This window comes from Cherax quadricarinatus, chromosome 19 (assembly GCF_038502225.1).
Source record: "Cherax quadricarinatus isolate ZL_2023a chromosome 19, ASM3850222v1, whole genome shotgun sequence".
NCBI lineage: Eukaryota > Metazoa > Arthropoda > Malacostraca > Decapoda > Parastacidae > Cherax > Cherax quadricarinatus.
In genome coordinates this window covers 26841926-26858669 of record NC_091310.1, presented here as the reverse complement: position 1 = coordinate 26858669, position 16744 = coordinate 26841926, and the positions used below count along the sequence as shown (strand labels likewise).

Below are 16744 nucleotides of genomic sequence, written 5' to 3'. Positions count from 1 at the left end.
TAGAGGAGCAATGTGGCAGATGTTGCAGGTACGTATATGGATTAGGTGATAAGTTACTAAATGCTATGAAGTTTTTTATGGGGATAGTGAGGCTCAGGTTAGAGTGTGTAGAAGAGAGGGAGACTACTTCCTGGTAAAAGTAGGTCTTAGACAGGGATCTGTAATATCACCATGGTTGTTTAATATATATATATAGATGGGGTTGTAAAAGAAGTAAATGTTAGGGTGTTTGGGAGAGGGGTGGGATTAAATTATGGGGAATCAAATACAAAATGGGAACTGACACAGTTACTTTTTGCTGATGATACTGTGCTTATGGGAGATTCTAAAGAAAAATTGCAAAGGTTAGTGGACGAGTATGGGAGTGTGTGTAAAGGTAGAAAGTTGAAAGTGAACATAGAAAAGAGCATGATGATGAGAGTATCAAATGATTTAGATAAAGAAATAATGGATATCAAATTGGAGAGGAGTAGTATGGAAGAAGTGAATGTTTTCAGATATTTGGGAGTTGACGAGTCAGCGGATAGATTTACGAAGGATGAGGTTAATCAAAGAACTGATGAAGGAAAAAAGGTGAGTGGTGCGTCGAGGTATATGTGGAGACAAAAAACGTTATCTATGGAGGCAAAGAAGGGACAACTTCTATGGCCGAAATGACATGTATGCCAGGGATGGGGTTCACTTATCCAGGGCAGGTGTGGGTTTTCTTGCTAGCTCAGTTGAGGGGGTTGTTAGGACTTTAAACTAGGATTAGTTAGAGTTATGGGTTTAGAAATGATTAATAATGAGTATGGATATATTGACTTATGCTCTGATATTAAGAATCTTAATAGTAACTGTCATGGAGTAACTCTGGGTAATGATAATTTCAGAAATTGTGTAAAAACAAAGATGAATAGGAAAAATGTGCAGAAGAAAAAACATATGATGGTATTTTATGCTAACAGTCGAAGTGCAAGAAATAAAATTAATGAACTACGTTTGGTAGCATGTGCTGGGAACTTTGATATCGTTGCATTAACTGAAACGTGGTATGATTTAAAGAGTCGGGATATGACTGCTGAGTGTAATATCCAGGGATTTAAGTTGTTCAATGTGGATAGATGTAATGGGAGGGGGGGAGGAGTTGCATTGTATGTTCGAGAAAATATTAATTGTTGCATAAAAACAGGTATAAAAATAGATGGAGCAGTAACAGAGTCTGTTTGGGTAGAGTTCGTGGAGGGTCAAGAAAAACTAATTCTAGGTGTAATATACCGACCTCCAGGCTTGGATCACGATAGAGGGAGACTTCTTTGGGACGAAATTGTTAGGGCTTCTGGACACAGTAACATAGTCATAGTAGGGGACTTTAACTTTAGCCAAATTGACTGGAATTCTTTGACAGGTAATCTAGAGTCCAGTGACTTCATGGAAACAGTTCAGGACTGTTTTCTGAAACAGAGTGTAACTGAGCCTACCAGGGGTAATAATTTGCTAGACCTAGTCTTGTCAAATAAGGAAACACTCGTGAATAATCTGGAGATCACTGAAGAGCTTGGCGCAAGTGATCACAAATCCATCACTTTTAGCATTAATTGGGAATGCAAGAATAATGATAATACAGTAAAAATCCCTGATTTTCGTTCTGCCGATTATAATGGACTTAGGGAACATCTGTCTAATCTTGATTGGGGTTATCTAGCTAATGATTTTATTGACGATAATCATACTTATGAATACGAAGGGATCTGCTTTTATGATTGTTTTCTTAATAATGTACACAGTGCCCAGAGTATATACATTCCCCAGAGAGAAATTAGGTCTAATAATAACGATCCCAAATGGGTTAACAGGAGGCTAAAGCATCTATTATGGGAGAAAAGGGGAATTTATAGGCGCATCAGAAGAGGAGAGGTTAACCTTACTGACCAATATGTTCAGCTTAAAAGAGAAGTAAAAAAGGCGATTAGAAAGGCTAAACATGACTATGAAATTAGAGTTGCTAATGAATCAAAGACTAATCCAAAGGGGTTCTTTCAAGTGTATAGGACGAAGGTGAAGGAAAAAGTAGGACCTCTGAAATCTGGGAATGGACAGCTGACGGATAATGAACTGGAAATGTGTTCCTTATTTAATGACTATTTTTTGTCAGTTTTTACACAGGAAGATGAAATGAGATTCCAGTAATTAACAATTATTTAGTTCCTGATAAATTTAGGTTAACTAATATTACTGTCACGAGGGACATGGTTATTAAACAGATAGACAAACTAAAACAAAATAAGTCCCCGGGACCTGATGAGTTGTTTTCAAGGGTACTTAAGGAATGCAAGATGGAGCTTAGTCAGCCATTAACGAGTGTATTCAATGCGTCCATCCTTACCAGTGTTGTGCCAGAGTTGTGGAAGATGGCTAATGTGGTTCCTATATTCAAATCAGGGGATAAGTCCACTCCTTCAAATTACCGTCCAATAAGCCTGACATCTATAGTGGGCAAGTTATTAGAATCAATTATAGCTGACATTATCAGAAGTCACCTTGAAGAGCATAACTTGATAAATGAATCTCAGCATGGATTCACGAGAAGTCGTTCCTGCCTGACAAACTTACTGACGTTCTTCAATAGAACATTTGAGGCAGTTGACAGTGATAAGGAATATGATATTGTTTATTTGGATTTTAGTAAAGCCTTCGACAGAGTACCTCACAAGAGACTCTTAAGGAAAGTGGCAGCTCATGGTATAGGAGGTAAAGTTCTAGCATGGATTGAGGCATGGCTTACCAATAGAAAGCAGAGAGTTACCATTAATGGAGTGAAATCTGAATGGGGATTAGTCACTAGTGGCGTTCCACAAGGATCAGTTTTAGGCCCTCTCTTGTTCATAATTTACATTAATGACCTTGATGAAGGGATTACTAGTGACACGAATAAGTTTGCTGATGATACAAAGATAGGCCGTATAATTCACTCTGATGAAGATATCAATGAACTCCAGGACGATTTGAACAAATTAATGTCTTGGTCTGAAAAATGGCAGATGAAGTTTAATGTGGATAAGTGTAAGGTACTTGCCCTTGGTAATGAAAATAACCCTCGAAGCTATAATCTAGGTGAAGTAGAGCTTGGTCATACAGAATGTGAAAAAGACTTGGGAGTCATGGTAAGCAGAAATCTAAAGCCAAGACAGCAGTGCCTTAGTGTGCACAACAAGGCCAACAGATTACTTGGATTTATCTCAAGAAGTATAAGTAACAGAAGTCCAGAAGTTATTTTGCAGCTCTATACATCACTAGTGAGGCCTCATTTAGATTATGCTGCTCAGTTTTGGTCCCCTTACTACAGGATAGACATAGACTCATTAGAGAACATACAGAGAAGAATGACTAAAATGATTTACTGTGCAAGGAACCTCCCGTATGAAGATAGACTTAAAGCCTTAAATCTCCACTCTCTGGAGAGGCGTAGAATGAGGGGAGATATCATTGAAGTGTATAAGTGGATGACGGGCATAAACAAGGGAGACATTAATAAAGTACTGAGGGTGTCGAACCAGGTAAGAACCAGGAATAATGGATTTAAGTTGGATAAATTTAGATTTAGAAAGGACATAGGTAAGTACTGGTTTTCTAACAGAGTTGTAGATGCGTGGAACAGTCTTCCCAGTGGGGTGATAGAGGCTAGGACCTTGGGTAGCTTTAAGAAGAGACTGGACAAATATATGAGTGGGAGGGGCTGGGTTTGATTGGTGTCAAGGGGTACGGGAGTTATTTCTTGGGTAGCTTTAGGTAGATGTCGTTTTGATAAGGACCTGCCTCGTATGGGCCAGTAGGCCTTCTGCAGTGTTCCTACATTCTTATGTTCTTATGAAAGTATAGTGGTACCAACACTCTTATATGGGTGTGAAGCTTGGGTTGTAAATGCTACAGCAAGAAGACAGTTGGAGGCAGTGGAGATGTCCTGTCTAAGGGCAATGTGTGGTGTAAATATTATGCAGAAAATTTGGAGTGTGGAAATTAGGAGGTGTGGAGTTAATAAAAGTATTAGTCAGAAGGGTGAAGAGGGGTTGTTGAGGTGGTTTGGTCATTTAGAGAGAATGGATCAAAGTAGAATTACATGGAGAGCATATAAATCTGTAGGGGAAGGAAGGAGGGGTAGGGGTCCTTCTTGAAAAGGTTGGAAGAAGGGGGTAAAAGAGGTTTTGTGGGTGAAGGGCTTGGACTTCCAGCAAGCATTGTGTGAGCATGTTAGATAGGAGTGAATGGAGACAAATGATATTTTGGACTTGACGAGCTGTTCGAGTGTGAGCAGGGTAATATTTAGCGAGGGATTCAGGGAAACCGATTATTTTTATACAAGAACATAAGAAAGAAGGAACACTGCAACAGGCCTACTGACCCATGCAGAGCAGGTCCATGTCTCCTCCCCCCCGGATTAGCCCAATGACCCACCCAGTCTGGTCACCTCCAGTCAAGGAAGGAGCACGGCACCAGAACCAGCAGCACAAGCTAGTCAGGTCAAACTCACACCCACCCACACCCACTCATGTATTTATCTAACCTATTTTTAAAACTACACAACGTTTTAGCCTCAATAACTGTACTTGGAAGTTTGTTCCACTCATCCACAACTCTATTACCAAAACAGTGCTTTCCTATATCCTTCCTGAACCTGAATTTTTCCAACTTGAAACCATTGCTGCGAGTCCTGTCTTGGCTGGAAATTTTCAGCACGCTATTTACATCCCCTTTATTTATTCCTGTTTCCCATTTATACACCTCGATCATATCCCCCCTAATTCTATGCCTTTCGAGAGAGTGCAGATTCAGGGCCCTCAGTCTATCCTCATAGGGAAGATTTCTGATACATGGGATCATCTTTGTCATCCTCCTCTGTACGTTTTCCAGAGCATTTATATCCATTCTGTAATACGGTGACCAGAACTGATCAGCATAGTCTAAATGAAGCCTAACCAAGGATATATAGAGTTGAAGAACAACCTGAGGACTTCTATTATTTATACTTCTAGATATGAAGCCAAGAATTCTGTTAGCTTTATTGCAAACACTAACACACTGTTGTCTTGGTTTTAGATTACTGCTAACCAGAACTCCTAAATCCTTTTCACAGTCAGTAGTATTAAGATCTACATTAATTAGTTTATATGTAGCATGAATATTTACCTGTCCAACATTTAGAACTTTGCATTTGTCAATATTAAACTGCATCTGCCACTTCTCCGGCCATTGCATCAGTCTATTCAAATCATCCTGGAGTGCTCTAGTGTCCTCATTAGAATGAATTGGATGGCCTATTTTGGTGTCATCAGCAAATTTGCTGATGTCGCTATTTATTCCCTCATCTATGTCGTTTATGTAAATTGTGAACAACAACGGGCCCAACACTGACCCCTGAGGAACACCGCTTGTGAGGTGCCCCCATTCTAATTTCTCCCCATTTACGCAAACACTCTGCTGCCTATATGTCAGCCATGCCTCTACCCATGAAAAAATTTCTCCTCCTATTCCGTGTGCCTTAAGTTTCCTCAGTGGCCTCTGATGTGGAACTCTATCGAAAGCCTTACTGAAGTCCATATACACAATATCATATTCATTACCATGATCTACCTCCTCAAACACCTTTGTGAAAAAAGTTAGTAAATTCATAAGACAGGAACGGCCCTTTGTAAAACCATGTTGAGATTCATTAATCAATCTGTGCCTATCAAGATGGTTACGAATTGCTTCGGCAATTATTGATACCATAAATTTTCCCACTATGGAGGTAAGGCTTATTGGTCTATAGTTCGAAGCCAAGGACCTGTCACTGCCTTGTAAATAGGTATTACATTTGCCATTTTCCACTCATCAGGCACTATGCCAGTTTGTAGCGATATGTTAAAAAGATTAGTCAAAGGTATGCTAAGTTCCTCTTTACATTCCTTTAACACCCTTGCAAACAGTTCATCAGGGCCTTGAGTCCTGGAAATGGAAAGTACAATGCCTGCACTTCAAAGGAGGGGTTTGGGATATTGGCAGTTTGGAGGGATATGTTGTGATTTATACATATATCCTTCTAAACTGTTGTATTCTGAGCGCCTCTGCAAAAACAGTGACTATGTGTGAGTGAGGTGAAAGTGTTTAATGATGATGAAAGTTCTTTCTTTTTTGGTCACCCTGTCTCGGTGGGAGACAGCCGACTTGGTAAAAAAAAAAAAAAACTTGCAGATGGCAATTTCAAGCAATGGGAGTGGGCAGATATCCTTTCTTTGCTAGTAGATCCCTCCTTATTAAAAAAAGGAATAAATGAGTGTGAAGGGGAATGAATAGGTGTGAAGTATGGGTTGTTAATGTTGAAGCAAAGAGGGGGCTGGAGGCAAAGATGTCATGTTAGAGGGCAATATGTAGTTTGAATATTATGTAGAGAATTCATAATTTGGAGATTAAGAGGTGTGGGATTACTTACAGTATTATCCAGAAGGCTGAGAAAGGGTTGTCAAGGTGGTCTGGACATTTAGAGAATGAAGAAAAATAGGATGACTTGGAGGGTGAATAAATCTGAAGTGGAGGGAAGGCAGGGCAGGGTTCATCTTGCCTGTAGCAAGACAATGATGGGGCAAGTGATGGTGAAAGTGTTTCTTCTTTTTCAGGTCAACTTACCTTGGTGGGAGATGGCTAGTGATATAAAAAAAAAACCAAAAGGGTTGAGGTCTGGAGAATTTCCTAACTAGTCACTGAAGGGTATGTCAGTCTCACAGCCATTAAAAAACAGATGCCACAGTGTGGCAGGGAATACCGTCTTGTATAAAAATGTTGCACCACACTTCGTGAAAGAGACAGGCAAATTATCACAGAGCAAATTTTAGGACCATTATTACAGTTAACACTAATGGGGACATTTTTCTAGGCTTCCCTGGACATGCTTTTGGGCATATCATCAACACTGCTCCCAAGCAACCAATGCAACTACATCCCCACTGAACACTTGCACACATCAACAGCTTTTACTATTTCCTTGGTTTAATGGCCTTCCTTATGTAATCCAATGATCTGTACAATCAACTGTCTCTTGTGTCCATGAGTTACCCCTGCCAATATTAATTTGTCTTTAGCCAAAAATGTCTCGACAAAGTTGGCCCTCAGGACTACACTGCACAGGGACACCATAGACAACTCTGTCTACTACACAATCCTAGAAAGCACTTAGAACACAACCAACAACCTTAATGAATCCTGAAATTCCCACTATGAGTTGCCAGGCCAGCATACCCTTTTTGTCTCATTGAAACACCTAACAAGGTAAAGTATTACTTTAATGACAAGCACTATACAAAATATTCTTAATAATCCATATCTAACACAACCTTGCATCCCAGTTATATCATAGGCTCTGCCAACATTCTTTTATTTTGTTCAACTATCTTTGGTTAAATACATTCTCTTGGTTTAAATCTCAGCACTTTTCTAATACTATATAATGACAATACAGAATTACAGGCTATTTTCCTAAGAAGATCCGTACTTCAGATAAGCAGTTAAAGAAAGCCCAGTCTGCTCACCTCCCACATAGCTCTCATATGAGAGTGTATTGGTTCCTTCAGTAGGTCTTTTTCCCAGTCTACGACTTCTTGTTCACGATCACGTTTGGCTTGTCTCATGGCATCCATTCTTCTTTTCTTCATTTCTTTTTCACGCTGACCCCTGCAGCCACGGACACGATACAAAATATACGAAAAAAAGTTCTCACCTGCATGTAAAAAAAAAAAATACTAACAGTGTAGTTGTCTTGTTATTTAATTACTATTACCAATCATCAAAATTACTGTTATTCTAACACTAATAACTAATATTATCTGAAAGTACTTTCCTCTATCATCATAACTAGACCAAAGCATGTTAATAAGTTGGTGCATACAAAATGCAATATTCATCTTTCAACAAACAAGCCGTATCCCACCAAAGCAGGGTGGCCCAAAAAGAAAAGTGAAAGTTTCTCTTTTTAAATTTAGTAATATATACAGGAGAAGGAGTTGCTAGCCCCTCGCCCCTGGCAGTTTAGTCGCCTTTTATGACATGCATAGTTTACGGAGGAAGAATTCAGTTACACTTTCCCATGGAGATAAGTGCAAACAAACAAGAACTAACAAGAACATAGAAGAAAACCAAGAGGGGCGTGTGTATATATATGCTTATACAGTGGTCCCTCGTTTTTCGTGATTAATCCGTTCCTGGAGCTGCTACTATTAACGAAATCTACGATTTGCGAGTCAATTTTCCCCATAAGAAATAATGTAAATAAAATTAATCCGTTCCTGACACCCAGAAGTATTAAAACAAAAATTTTTTTTACATGAAATATACATGTAGTACATAAACAATACAATGGGAAATGATGAATGAAACATTAACAGCATAACACTTACCTTTATTGGAGATTCTTCTTAGTGTATGGGAGACTGGAGGAGGAGAGATTGGATTGTTTATAGTTTGAAAGGGGAATCCCCTTCCAGCAACACCTCAGGTACCAATTGCTTTTCTGGGGTTGCTTCTCTTCTCTGTTTCTTAATGCCACTAGGACCACCTTGAGAGTCACTGGAGTCCTGTCTTGCAAAATAACTGTCCAGAGAGCTCTGTTTTTGGCGTCTCTTTAAAACTTCCCTAAAATAGGCCAAGACTTTGTCACTGTACATGTTGCCAACATGGCTTGCAACAACCTTGTCAGGGTGATGTTTCTCCATAATGCTTTCCATCTTACCCCACATAGCAAAAATCTCTTTAATTTCTGAAGAAGGCACCATCTTCCATCTCTCTTCCTCCTCCTCTGCAGCAAGATTCTGAGCTGCAATCTGTTGCTGTTCCTGCTGAAGCTCTTGCAGCTCCTCAGTGGTGAGCTCTTTGTTGTGGTCTTCCACCAATTCTTCCACATCCTCCAAACTCACATCCAACCCCATGGAACTCCCAAGTGCCACAATTGATTTTACAACAGACATAGGCTCATCAGGGTCAGTCCCAAACCCTTCAAAATCCCTCTTGTCGACACAATCTGGCCACAATTTTCTCCAGGCAGAGTTCAAAGTCCTGGTAGTCACTCCCTCCCAAGCCATACCTATAAGGGTTATGCAATGGAGGATGCTGAAGTGTTCTCTCCAAAATTCCCTTAGGGTCAAGTGAGTGTCTGTGGTCACAGTCAAGCACCTGTGAAACATTGCTTTGGTGTAGAGATTTTTAAAGTTTGCAATGACCTGCTGGTCCATGGGCTGGAGGAGAGGAGTGGTATTCCGGGGCAAGAACTTTACTGTGATGAACCCAAACTCCTCGAAAATTAGGTCATCCAAGTTTGGAGGATGAGCAGGTGCATTGTCCATTACTAGCATGCACTTGAGATCCAATTTCTTTTGCAGGAGGTAATTCTTCACACTAGGGCCAAACACTTCATTGAACCACTCGATGAAAATTTCCCTCGTGACCCATGCCTTACTATTAGATTTCCAAAACACACACAATTTACTCTTCATAACATTGTTTTTCCTGAACACTCTGGGATTTTCAGAATGGTACACTAGTAATGGCTTCACTTTGAAATCCCCACTAGCATTAGCACAGAACATTAGTGTCAGCCTGTCTTTCATAGGCTTGTGTCCTGGCATTGCCTTTTCCTCCTGTGTAATGAAGGTCCTCTTTGGCATTTTTTTCCAAAAGAGGCCTGTTTCGTCACAATTGAACACTTGTTCAGGTTTCAGTCCTTCAGCCTCTATGTACTCCTTGAATTCATGCACATATTTTTCAGCCGCCTTGTGGTCCGAACTGGCAGCCTCACCATGCCTTACCACACTGTGTATGCCAGTACGGTTCTTAAATCTCTCAAACCAACCTTTGCTGGCCTTAAATTCACTCACATCACCACTATTTTCAGGCAATTTCTTTACCAGATCGTTGTGCAACTGCCTAGCCTTTTCACAAATAATCGAAGTCATAAGAGTATCTCCTGCTAATTGTTTCTCATTGATCCACACCAATAATAACTTCTCAACCTCTTCCAGTACTGGTGATCTCATTTTTGTCAGCATAGTTACCCCCTTTGCAACAACAGCATCCTTGATTTCCTTTTTCTTGGCCACTATGGAACATAAGGTTGTGTAGGGTTTCTTATACATCCTGGCCAGTTCGTTAAATTCAATCGTTTTTCTCACCTTCTTTACCACAGGCTTGGCACTAGGAGCTTTCTTTGGAGCCATGGTAGCTTATTTAGTACTTGCAAGCACTAAAATAAATGGAATATTATGAAATATTTCGCTGGAGCAAGTGAGGGGACCTTCGCTCACTGGTAAACAATGCCAGACTGGCTGCCGCCCCGGCTCACGCCGTGGGTACGCGTCCCGGACGAACTACTACTCGCTAGTCAACCTATGAAAAGCAAGCCCATGTTTATACAAAAATACCCCTATGATTTCTGAAATCTATGATTGCCGTGAACTACGAAAAGCGAGGGACCACTGTACATGCATGTGTAGTGTGACTTAAGTGTAAATAGAAGTAGAAAGGCATACCTGAAACCTTGCATATTTATGAGACAGAACAAAGATACCAGCAATCCTATCATCATGTAAAACCATTACAGAAAATGAAATACAGCCTCTCCTCACTTAACGATGTACTCATTTACCGATGACTCAGATATACAACGGGCTTTCTGACCAGTATGCGTACCTAAATAATGTATATTGGGGCTCATTTCCTGTATTCTCTTTATTAGAATACACAGTACACTACTGTATATACATTTAAAAATATATCAGTTATAAATGGTGCAAAAGTGACATTAAAACACTATCAAAGATGGCTGACACAAACCCACTACCATTATAGTACTGTATACTCCTCACTTAGCGACGAATTCGTTTACTAATGTGGTCTTAGGAACAGAACTCCCTCATTAAGTGAGGAGAGGCTGTATAATTATTTTAACTATCATTATATTCATAAAAGTGTGTTAAACCCACATGGGTCACATGCTACCTGGGAAATGGCAGACATTCTGCCTTGCTCCATCATGGTCAGTTGTGATAGTATTAGTTAAAAAAAAAAAAAAATGGGGGGTTTTACCATTGACGGATATCTTGGCAGTTTTGTTCCGATGTTTTTGGGTGATGTCCTCAGTTGGCTGGCCAGAGGTTTTTTCCAGTGAGCAAAGTTCTCGAACTTCCCTGTAATTTTATTACTCTATTATTTTCTGCTGCTGAAGAGGCTGAAAATTTCAGAATGATTAACAAAAAAAATAAGTAATGGCTGGGACTGCAATATGTTGGACACCAATGCTGAAACTTTTAAAATGAAGAAAAAAAATATACAGAAGTACTGTAATCTATAGATAAAAGGGGACAGGGTGAGGAAGGATTAAGTGAATATATACACGCATGTAAGTACCCACTTTGACTGTTTTCTTTTTCTCTTTAGTGGCCTATACAGGAAAAGGGGTTACTAGCCCACTGTTCCCGGCATTTTAGTTGACTTTTACAACACGCATGGCTTACGGAGGAAAGATTCTTATTCCACTTCCCCATAGATATAAAAGGAAAAGCAATAAGAACAAGAACTTTTTTTTTTTTAAACAAGTCGGCCGTCTCCCACAGAGGCAGGGTGACCCAAAAAGAAAATACTTTCATCATCATTCAACACTTTCACCTCACTCACACATAATCACTGTTTTTGCAGAGGTGCTCAGAACACAACAGTTTAGAAGCATATACATATAGAGAGAGAGAACATATTCCTCCAAACTGCTAATATCCTGAAACCCTTCCTTTAGAGTGCAGGCATTGTACCTCCCATTTCCAGGACTCAAGTCCTACTATATAAAAATAACCGGATTCCCTGAATCCCGTCACTAAATATTACCCTGCTCACATTCCAACAGATCGTCAGGTCCCAAATACCATTCGTCTCCATTCACTCCTATTGAACACGCTCATGCACGCCTGATGGAAGTCCAAGCCCATCCCCCACAAAACCTCCCTTACCCCTTCCTTCCAACCTTCTCGAGGATGACCCCTACCCCGCCTTCCTTCCCCTACAGATTTAAATGCTCTCCATGTCATTCTACTTTGACCCATTCTCTCTAAATGACCAAACCACCTCAACAACCCCTCTTCAACCCTCTGACTAATACTTTTATTAACTCCACACCTTTTCCTAATTTCCACACTCCGAATTTTCTGCATAATATTTACACCACACATTGCCCTTAGACAGGACATCTCCACTGCCTCCAACCGCCCCCTCGCTGCTGCATTCACAACCCAAGCTTCACACCCATATAAGAGTGTTGGTACTAATATACTTTCATACAATCCCTTCTATGCCTCCATAGAAAACGTTTTTTGTCTCCACATATACCTCAATGCACCACTCACCTTTTTTCCCTCATCAATTCTATGATTAACCTCATCCTTCATAAATCCATCTGCCGACATGCCAACTCCCAAGTATCAGAAAACATTCACTTCTTCCATACTACTCCTCCCCAATTTGATATCCAATTTTTCTTTATCTAAATCATTTGATACCCTCATCACCTTACTCTTTTCCATGTTCACTTTCAACTTTCTACCTTTACACACACTCCCAAACTCATCCACTAACCTTTGCAATTTTTCTTTAGAATCTCCCATAAGCACAGTATCATCAGCAAAAAGCAACTGTGTCAATTCCCATTTTGTATTTGATTCCATATAATTTAATCCCACCCCTCTCCCGAACACCCTAGCATTTCCTTCTTTTACAACCTCATCTATAAATATATTAAACAACCATGGTGACATTACACATCCCTGTCTAAGACCTACTTTTACCGGGAAGTAGTCTCCCTCTCTTCTACACACCCTATTAAGATAAAATCAAAGAAAACTCAGATGAGTGTGTATACATAAATGTGTAGTGTGACCTTAGTGTAAGTAGAAGTAGCAAGATGTACCTGAAATCTTGCATGTTTATGAGACACAAAAAAAGACACCAGCAATCCTACCATCATGTAAAACAATTACAGGCTTTCGTTTTACACTCACTTGGCAGGACTGTAGTACCTCACTGGGTGGTTGCTGTAAAACCTATAGGGGAATAAGTTTACTAAGTATACCAGGAAAAGTGTACTGAAGGGTTATTACTGAAAGAATTAGAGGTAAGACAGAGAGTAGGATTTCAGATGAGCAGGGAGGCTTTAGAGTGGGTAGGGGATGTGTAGATCAAGTGTTTACATTGAAGCATATATGTGAACAGTATTTAGACAAAGGTAGGGAAGTTTTCATTGCATTTATGGATTTAGAAAAGGCATATGATAGAGTGGATAGAGGAGCAATGTGGCAGATGCAGCAAGTATATGGAATAGGTAGTAAGTTACTAAATGCTGTACAGAGCTTTTATGAAGATAGTGAGGCTCAGGTTAGGGTGTGTAGAAGAGAGGGAGATTACTTCCCGGAAAAGTGGGTCTTAGACAGGGATGTGTAATGTCACCATGGTTGTTTAATAGATTTATAGATAGGGTTGTAAAAGAAGTAAATGTTAGAGTGTTGGGAAGAGGGGTGGGATTAAACTATTGGGAATCAAATACAAAATGGGAGTTGATACAGTTACTTTTTGCTGATGATACTGTGCTTATGGGAGATTCTAAAGAAAAGTTGCAAAAGTTAGTGGATGTGTTAGGGAGGGTGTGTAAAGGTAGAAAGTTGAAAGTGAACACAGATAAGAGTAAGATGATGAAGGTATCAAACGATTTAGATAAACATGCATATATAGGCATACGTAGGTGTATCAAAAGAGGGTATGGGCAGTTAAGAAATCAATATATTCAATTTAAGAGAAATACTAGCGAAATTCCTGAAATAATAGATTATGTAGAACAGAACGATAATAAACTATACACGATTGCTGTACCTAGTGACATGATCCTCAGACAAATACAGAAATTAAAACCTAACAAATCCCCAGGCCCTGAACTGTTTGTAAGGGTGTTAAAGGAATGTAAAGAGGAACTTAGCATATTGCTACAAACTGGCATAGTGCCTGATAAGTGGAAAATGGCAAATGTAATACCTATTTACAAGGCAGTGACAGGTCCTTGGCTTCGAACTATAGACCAATAAGCCTTACCTCCATAGTGGGAAAATTTATGGAATCAATAATTGCCCAAGCAATTCATAGCCATCTTGATAGGCACAAATTGATTAATGAATCTCAACACGGTTTTACAAAGGGGCCTTCCTGTCTTACGAATTTACTAACTTTTTTCACTAAGGTGTTTGAGGAGGTAGATCATGGTAATGAATATGATATTGTGTATATGGACTTCAGTAAGGCTTTCGATAGAGTTCCACATCAGAGGCTACTGAGGAAACTTAAGGCACATGGAATAGGAGGAGAAATTTTTTCCTGGGTAGAGGCATGGCTGACAAATAGGCAGCAGAGAGTTTGCATAAATGAGGAGAAATCAGAATGGGGGCATGTCGCAAGCGGTGTTCCGCAGGGGTCAGTGTTGGGTCCGTTGTTGTTCACAATTTACATAAACGACATAGATGAGAGAATAAATATTGACATAAGCAAATTTGCTGATGACACCAAAATAGGCCGGCCAATTCATTCTAATGAGGACACCAGAGCACTCCAGGATGATTTGAATAGACTGATGCAATGGTCGGAGAAGTGGCAGATGCAGTTTAATATAGACAAATGCAAAGTTCTAAATGTTGGGCAGGAAAATAACCATGCCACATATAAACTAAATAATGTATATCTTAATGTAGATCTGCGAAAAGGATTTAGGAGTTCTGGTTAGCAGTAATCTAAAGCCAAGACAACAGTGCATTAGTGTTCACAATAAAGCTAACAGAATTCTTGGCTTCATATCTAAAAGTATAAATAATATAAGTTCTCAAGTTGTTCTTCAACTCTATATATCCTTGGTTAGGACTCATTTAGATTATGCTGCACAGATCTGGTCACCGTATTACAGAATGGATATAAATGCTCTGGAAAACATACAGAGGAGGATGACAAAGTTGATCCCATGTATCAGAAATCTTCCCTATGAGGATAGACTGAGGGCCCTGAATCTGCACTCTCTCCAAAGGCGTAGAATTAGGGGGGACATGATTGAGGTGTATAAATGGAAAACAGGAATAAATAAAGGGGATATAAATAGCGTGCTGAAAGTTTCCAGCCAAGACAGGACTCTCGGCAATAGTTTCAAGTTGGAAAAATTCAGATTCAGGAAGGATATAGGAAAGCACTGGTTTGGTAACAGAGTTGTGGATGAGTGGAACAAACTCCCGAGCACAGTTATAGAGGCTACAATGTTGTGTAGTTTTAAAAATAGGTTAGATAAATACATGAATGGATGTGGGTGGGTGCGAGTTGGACCTGGCTAGCTTGTGCTACTAGGTCTGATGCCTTGCTCCTTCCTTAAGTGGAAGTGACCTGACTAGGTGGGTCACTGGGATAATGGAGGGGGCAGACCTGCTTTGCATGGGTCAGTAGGCCTGTTGCAGTGTTCCTTCTTTCTTATGTTCTTAAGAAAAATTGAATATCTCATCGGAGAGAGGGATTATGGAAGAAGTGAATGTTTTCATATATTTGGGAGTTGATGTGTCAGCAGATGGGTTTATGAAGGATGAGGTTAACCACAGAATTGATGAAGGAAAAAAGGTGAATGGTGTGCTGAGGTATATGTGGAGACAAAAAAGTTATCTATGGAGGCAAAGAAGGGAATGTATGCAAGTACAGTGGTACCAACTCTCTTATATGGGTGTGAAGCTTGGGTTGTAAATGCTGCAGCAAGGAAGCGGTTGGAAGCAGTGGAGATGTCCTGTCTAAGGGCAATGTGTGGTGTAAATATTATGCAGAAAATTCGGAGTGTGGAAATTAGGTGCGGAGTTAATAAAAGTATTAGTCAGAGGGCTGCAGAGGGGTTGTTGAGGTGGTTTGGTCATTTAGAGAGAATGGATCAAAGTAGAATGACATGGAGAGCATATAAATCTGTAGGGGAAGGAAGGTGGGGTAGGGGTCGTCCTCGAAAAGGTTGGAGGGGGAGTTGATAAAGGAGGTTTTATGGGCGAGGGGCCTGGACTTCCAGCAAGCGTGTATGAGGATGTTAAATAGGAGTGACTGGAGACGAATGGTTTCTGGGACCTGAAGAGCTGTTGGAGTGTGAGCAGGGTAACATTTAGTGAAGGGATTCAGGGAAACCAGTTAGTATTTTCATATAGCCGGACTTGAGTACTGGAAATGGGAAGTACAATGCCTGCACTTTCTAGTTCTTGTTTATTTCCTCTTATCTCCATGGGAAAGTGGAACAGAATTCTTCCTCCTTAAGCCATGCATGTCGTAAGAGGCGGCTAAAATGCCAGGAGCAAGGGGCTAGTAACCCCTTCTCCTGTATATATTACTACCTATAAAAGGAGAAACTTTAATTTTTCCTTTTGGGCCACCCTGCCTCGGTGGGATGCAGCCAGTGTGTTGAAAAAAAGAAGAATGTGCTTCTAAACTGTTGTATCTGGGTGCCTCTAAAAACAGTGATTATGTATGAGTGAGGTGAATGATGATGAAAGTATTTTCTTTCTTGGGATTTTCTTTCTTTTTGGGTCACCTTGCCTCGGTGGGAGACGGCACCGACTTGTTGGAAAAAAAAAAAAAAGTAAGTACCCATTTTGTTTTTTATGGAGTAAGCTCCAGTTCTTGGTCCAGTGTCTTAATTTAAGTTACCAGGACATGGCCTAAA

The 16744-nt window shown here is 40.0% G+C and overlaps 1 protein-coding gene across 3 annotated transcripts in view; it reads right to left on the bottom strand.

Annotated features, from left to right (window-relative positions):
- LOC128688283 (uncharacterized bromodomain-containing protein 10) overlaps positions 1–16744 on the bottom strand; it is a 311849-nt gene that overhangs the window by 216164 nt on the left and 78941 nt on the right. For all 3 annotated transcript variants that reach the window (XM_070086577.1, XM_070086576.1, XM_070086578.1), the window contains 2 exons: positions 11083–11183; positions 7539–7726 (listed from right to left, as the gene is read on the bottom strand). In XM_070086577.1, coding sequence (XP_069942678.1) covers positions 7539–7726; positions 11083–11183 — 289 coding nt within the window. The remainder of the gene's footprint in view (positions 1–7538; positions 7727–11082; positions 11184–16744) is intronic.